We start from the raw sequence: 6,000 nt of genomic DNA on the forward strand, positions 1-6,000 counted from the left end.
TTAAACTTTTATATTTTTTTTATATGTATCCTCATATTAATTATATTAATGGTATAAATTTCTCATTATTTCAGTCATATATAGGAATGACAATGGGTATCCGTATACCCGATATTTGTAGGTACTCTATGGTCGGGTTCGGATATTTTAAATCGGATTCGGAGTCGGGGTCGAGGATAGATAGTCAAAATAATTATCCGATTGAGTTCGGGTTCAAGAATGAGGAACGTGCAAAATCCAAACTCGATACTTGATCTCCGAAATATTAATATATATATATATATTAAAATTTAAAATATGATTTTTTAAATTCCATATCATTATAAATTTACAATAAATATATTATTTATCTTATTTATACCCATGTTTTACTACATCATTTTAATTATTTTCCCATAACTTTTAATCTTCATTTTTTTTATAACAAAATGTTTTTCTTTCTACTCACGCTTCACATATTATTTTCAAGTTTAAAATCTCTCAAACTTTCTTTACACCGTCTAGTTTTTGTTGATCAATATGTAATAATAATATAGTTATTATATATTTTTAATTTTTACAACTAATTATGCAATGCAAATAAGTAATATTTTTATTATTATTATTAATATTTAGTATATTTAAAGAATAATAAATATAAATTCATATTTTAATCGGGTAATGGAATACCCGTCGGGAATCGGATACCCGACGAATCAGGGGTGTGATACAAATTGAGATACCCGCTGAGTTCGAGATCGGGGTCGGATAGTAAAATTGAAAATCGGGTTCGGGGATGGGTACTTCACTACCTGACGGGTAGGGTATCCGTTGTCATCCCTAGTCATATACGTAGATGATCCATTTTCACTTAAAAGTACTGTTTCATTATTTCATACGTTGATTACAAATCTTTGACTACGAATAATTTTAACTGCCGTTCAAAATATTTAGTAGAGAATTTTTTGACACTATTTATTTCGTTCGGTTTGTTTTACTTAACACTAATCCTTCAAATTTTTTTAATTCAATTGTTAGAATTTTATTTTTGTAAATTATTTATATAATTTGTTATTAGATCACTAATTAATTATTTTGTTTATAAGTAAATTTATTGAATTTTTTAATCCATTTTTTTAATATTAAGAAATATTAATGACCCTAGTGAGTTCATTCTAACTTTATTAAAAGTGTAAAAAATAATTTAATTAAGATTTACAAAATAATATTATTAAATCAAATAAAAAAAGTTACAGTAAATCAAATTTTTTTTAAATAGTTCCTTTCTCCACAATCTTAACTTATCTTAAAAACAATAAAATAAATAAAGTACTACAATATGGAACAAGCATTAGGATTCTCATCGCTGAACATAGTAATTAAAGATAACGACGGAATAAGTCCGGCGCCGGACATATCATGTGAAGTCGCCGGAGATTGATCGGTGTCATTATTCTGGTCCAAATCATCATCTTCATTAATCTCCATAATAATCTCTACCCTCTTCCCGATTTTCTTCCTCAATTTCTTCTCTACTTTAACCGGATCGATCTTCCCCATTATAATCACTCTATCATTCTCCATATCCGTCACAAATTTCTCCACCCCTATTCAAATTTCAAACAATTCAATTATAATTAATTAATTAATCAATTAATTAATTATAAAAGAGAGGGAGGGTGTAAAAAGAGGGCCTTTGATTTTGGATATGGCTTTAGCGACGGTTCTTTCACAAGCATTACAGTGCATGTATATTTTGAATTCTATAACGGTAACCTGAAAAACAATCAAACGGTAATAATATCAGTTTAATTAAACGACTGGTGGTTTTATGATTTAAGGAAGGAAAATTACTTCGTCTTCTGGTTCTTTATCGTTGATAGTGTAGATCTGTTCTTCCGCCATTTTTAGACGAATGAAAGAAAATATCAAATTGTTTCTTCTTCTTCCCAAGGAGGGGGAGGAGGGTATTCGTGTCATTTCATATAATTCGTTATAAGCAGTTGTTGGATATGTTTTTACGGTTAAGAAGTTAGAGCAATAACAATTGAACTAATTATAAAAATTGTTCAAAAAAATCTAATAGGTCTTTTATAATGATGATTTAAGTTAAAATGAAACTGATATTATTTTAGTCACACAACTAGAGATTACATTGATAGGAGAATGAACTAATACCATTTTCGCTTCCTTTTACTATTCAGTTTAGGGAAACCCATGGTCACATTATTTTTATTATCAAATTATATATAAGGGATGTTTTAATATAAAATATATAGTATAATATATTAAAAAATATAATAAAACTCTTAGAAAATATAATGATAGTAATTCTCTATATTTAACTGTAAATTTTAGTACTCAAGTTGAGATCGATAGTGACAAAATATCATAACCAGTGAAAATTTGTCTTTAACGGGATCATTCAAATTGAAATTGCGGGATAAATTATAATGTTATCTTTAGTCGCTAAAGTGAGATGATATTATTTTATTCAACGAAATAAACTCGCTTCAAAAATAAAATTTACTAGGGTTATCTTAAATGATGCTCAAAATATCACATTTGAAAGATTAAATTTTTAAAATGTTTTATGTTTATATGAGAGTACAAATGAAAATTGAACGTATCAAATTGCTAATCATTATATTCTATTTCGAGAATTCTTTTTACTACTATTCATATTCATATTCATGACTCATTCTTACTTCGGAATTTTTTTTATTACAATTTTCGTCCAATTTGATTTCAGAGAATTCTCGTGTGGCATATTTTTAAAGAAAAATAAGATAATTTTTTTTATATTATATATATTGTAATATATTAAAAAATTATATTATTATAAAAAACTAAATTTAAAATTTTATAAAAAAATATATTGATAATATTATATATTTAACTTCGTGGTAGTTCGTGGTAGAATGACGTAAGGTTGACACAAATATCATCTCCACGGACATATCAATTATATATAATAGAAAAATGTCTAGGTAGTAATCAAAAGATTCTACATATTAAACAAAAAAAAATTAAAAATAATGAAAATATTACTTTTCTACATGTAAAACTTACTTTACAGAAAAAATCAATTTTATTAATGTTAAAACGGAAGAAGAAACTACAAAATAAAGATTAAAAATTAAGTTAATAAATAAATATAAGATTGTAAAAGTTAAAGAACATGTATAACTTTATTAAATGAAAATATTAATTTATGTGGTAGATGTTAAAAAATATAACATTTTTTTTTTGTTATTGGAAACTTTAAACAAAAACTAGAAGAAAGTTGAAGAAGATAGAAAATGAAGACTTGAAAATCTTACAGTAAGGTTGAATGAATATACTATGAGAGAGAAACACTTATTATAAATAAATAAAATATCGTTGTTAAGCGTGATGTGCATAGAAAATGATGTTAAGCGTGATATTAAGAATAATGATAAAATAATTAATATATTTATTTAATAATATTTAGTAGTTACGAATTGGAATTTGATAGGTCATTTAAATTTTATTAATATATTCGGACATCAGATATCGGAATTGGGTTTTCAACACTCCCCATCCCCGACTCCGAACCCGATCAGGTACCATTTTTCACTTTCCATCTTCAACCCCGACCCTAACTCCGATTTAAAATACCCGAACCCAATCATCGGGTACCCATAGATATCAGGTATATGAATACACATTGTCATCCTATCTCCTCCATCCTAATGGAGCAATTAATATCTAAAAGCGGATGAATTATAATTATTATCTTTAATTATTTTTTTTAATAAAAATATAAATAATCTCATTATCATGAGCACAATTTTAATTAACTCTATTAGCTCATTGAAAGACTGAAGATACTAAAGTTCTCCACGTGACTTTTGCAAGATTTTCATTAAAAATGCATTTATTTGGATAAAGTCATAAAAAATATTTTAATTACTTTTTGTGATTTTTGATACAAATAATATGATTACATAACTTAACTTTAAAATAAAAACATCAGAATTTGAATAAGCACGTGACATTGTCCCACGGTATAAATAATTCCAGATAGATAAAAAGCTAGTCTTGGGACCCACGCTTTCATCTGATAGCAGAGCAATCGTCCAAGCTCCGCCCGCCATAGCCATGACAGTAATGTACATACCTAGGTTTTCTTTAATCCTTCCTTCTCTCAACAGAAATTCATCCGACGAAGAAGAAGAAAAAGAATGCAGACGCCGTCTGATAATACTGCATGCAATTCTTCTTCAGACGCTTCTCTTCCACAGGTAATCAGATTTCTCTATTTCAAAATACCTAGATTATTATCTTCAATCGCGCAAATCGCTGTTAAATGCAGGCTAGATCGCATACTAATCTAACTCAACAGTCCGAATCTGTAATTTCAATCTCCAATGCGAGACGACCAGGTCTCCCTTCTCTTCAGGTCCCGCCCAGACCTTACGGCTTTACCGGTAGCCATAGCGGCAATCATTTACTTCATTCTCATAGTTTCAAGAAGAAGAAGAAGGTTTCTGTCGCTGTAAATGAGAGAAGCCCTCTACTTAATCCAGACATTACTAATCAACAGAGTCCGATTCTAGCTAATTTGAAGTCTCTTTGGACTAGAGGCGGCACGTCTCTTCCTGTCACTCCTGCTTCAAATCTATCAAATTCAATTCATGTTCCTGGTTCAGCCAGGACTATTAAAGAGCATATCAAGTCTGTAAGTAAGCTAAATGCTTCTCTTTTGTTAAAGTTATGAACTCATGAATTTCGATTTTGGTTCCAGATAGGTAATTCTGAAGGAAGGAGTTTCGTCATTGTTAGATCGGTTTCTTTTGCTGCTCGTGACATTGTTCAGACTGATGTTGATGATGGTATGTGTTTTAAATTTTAATTCATTAATTGATAGATTGAACATGTTATTCGTCGAATTTGAATTAGATTTAATTGTAGTGGAAGAACTAGAAGATGAACATATTCCAGAAGAAGAAGCGGTATGTAGGATTTGTTTTGGAAATTGCGATGATGGGAATATGCTCAAGATAGAATGTAGTTGCAAAGGTGATTTAAGACTCATACACGAATTATGTGCCGTTAAATGGTTTAAGATGAAAGGAAACAATAACTGCGATATCTGCGGTCAAGAGGTTAGAAACTTACCTGTAACCTTGCTGAGAATGGAGAGTTCGACTCAGATAAATACTTGGCACGAGTTTAATCAACAGATGCATGATTCAAGGTTGTAGAAAGGGTATAAAGTTTTTTGTAATCTAGGGTTTTTTCTTACTCTGTTTCTTTGTCTTGTGCAGTGCCTGGCAGGACTTTATTCTTATTGTCTTGATCAGTATATTTGCTTATTTCTTCATTCTTCAGCAAATTCTGGTAAGTTTGAAGATGATTCTTTTAGTGTTATCAATTATTTTTACGTAAATCGTGTAGTTACTTTAAAAGAAAAACAGGTTGAAAGCTTGAAAACTGAGGCTATCGGTTTTGCTGCACCATTTGCTTTGATATTGGGTATTCTATCATCAGCTTTCGCAGCATTACTAGGTACAACTTTAAGATTTTCTGTAATCATATGGTGTTGTTAATTAACTTGGTATGTCGGGGTTTCAGCAAACAGGGGGTTTATATTTGTGTATGCTGCTCTACAGTTTCTACTAATAGGTTTACTTGTCTATTTCTTATACACCGTGGTGAGTGTTATTTCTTCCTCTAAAGAAAGATTTGTATGGTTTTTTTACTATTAAGATGAACGAATTTTACATGAATGCACTTTTGCAGCTCGGTTTAAGCGCGTTTTATGCGTTAACGCTGTCGTCAGCGCTTGGTTTTGGGTTGGCGGCTAGCATTCAAGTTTTGTGCATTCAGTATCGTCATGGTTCGAGAGTTACTCAAAACAGTAGTGGTCATGTCTAAATCAGGTTCATGTGGTTTTGCTTGGTTTTGTTGTAACATATTTGGTTTGGCATTTCAATTAGAAACAATCATTATTGCAAATTTGAATATTGGATCTGCTTAGCAAATGTACTTTAG

General features: G+C 29.8%; 2 protein-coding genes across 3 annotated transcripts; one reads left to right on the forward strand and one right to left on the reverse strand.

Annotated features, from left to right (window-relative positions):
• Positions 1 to 1,311: 1,311 nt before the first annotated feature.
• LOC124933780 (heavy metal-associated isoprenylated plant protein 19-like) lies at positions 1,312 to 1,884 on the reverse strand. Its single transcript, XM_047474223.1, has 3 exons — positions 1,834 to 1,884; positions 1,674 to 1,755; positions 1,312 to 1,586 (listed from the first exon to the last, which is right to left on the reverse strand). Exons 1-3 carry the CDS (start codon positions 1,882 to 1,884, stop codon positions 1,312 to 1,314), a joined length of 408 nt encoding a protein of 135 aa, XP_047330179.1.
• A 2,215-nt stretch (positions 1,885 to 4,099) lies between these two features.
• LOC124936193 (probable E3 ubiquitin-protein ligase MARCHF10) lies at positions 4,100 to 6,000 on the forward strand. Of its 2 annotated transcripts, none has more exons than XM_047476671.1 (8): positions 4,100 to 4,247; positions 4,319 to 4,684; positions 4,751 to 4,838; positions 4,906 to 5,203; positions 5,274 to 5,346; positions 5,424 to 5,514; positions 5,581 to 5,660; positions 5,749 to 6,000. In XM_047476671.1, exons 1-8 carry the CDS (start codon positions 4,188 to 4,190, stop codon positions 5,881 to 5,883), a joined length of 1,191 nt encoding a protein of 396 aa, XP_047332627.1. In that variant the 5' UTR covers positions 4,100 to 4,187; the 3' UTR covers positions 5,884 to 6,000. The 2 variants fall into 2 exon arrangements, with proteins under 2 accessions (XP_047332627.1, XP_047332628.1); XM_047476672.1 differs by having other exon boundaries at positions 4,918 to 5,203.

This window comes from Impatiens glandulifera, chromosome 4, assembly GCF_907164915.1.
Source record: "Impatiens glandulifera chromosome 4, dImpGla2.1, whole genome shotgun sequence".
Lineage (NCBI taxonomy): Eukaryota > Viridiplantae > Streptophyta > Magnoliopsida > Ericales > Balsaminaceae > Impatiens > Impatiens glandulifera.

Coding starts and splice junctions, on each gene's coding strand:
- LOC124936193 (XM_047476671.1), top strand. CDS start 4,188: ATGCAGACGCCGTCTGATAATACTGCATGCAATTCTTCTTCAGACGCT. Junction 4,839..4,905: donor TCAGACTGATGTTGATGATG/GTATGTGTTTTA, acceptor AATTTGAATTAG/ATTTAATTGTAGTGGAAGAA. Junction 5,515..5,580: donor AGCTTTCGCAGCATTACTAG/GTACAACTTTAA, acceptor TCGGGGTTTCAG/CAAACAGGGGGTTTATATTT.
- LOC124933780 (XM_047474223.1), bottom strand. CDS start 1,884: ATGGCGGAAGAACAGATCTACACTATCAACGATAAAGAACCAGAAGAC. Junction 1,756..1,833: donor ATAAAGAACCAGAAGACGAA/GTAATTTTCCTT, acceptor ATTGTTTTTCAG/GTTACCGTTATAGAATTCAA. Junction 1,587..1,673: donor AGCCATATCCAAAATCAAAG/GCCCTCTTTTTA, acceptor AAATTTGAATAG/GGGTGGAGAAATTTGTGACG.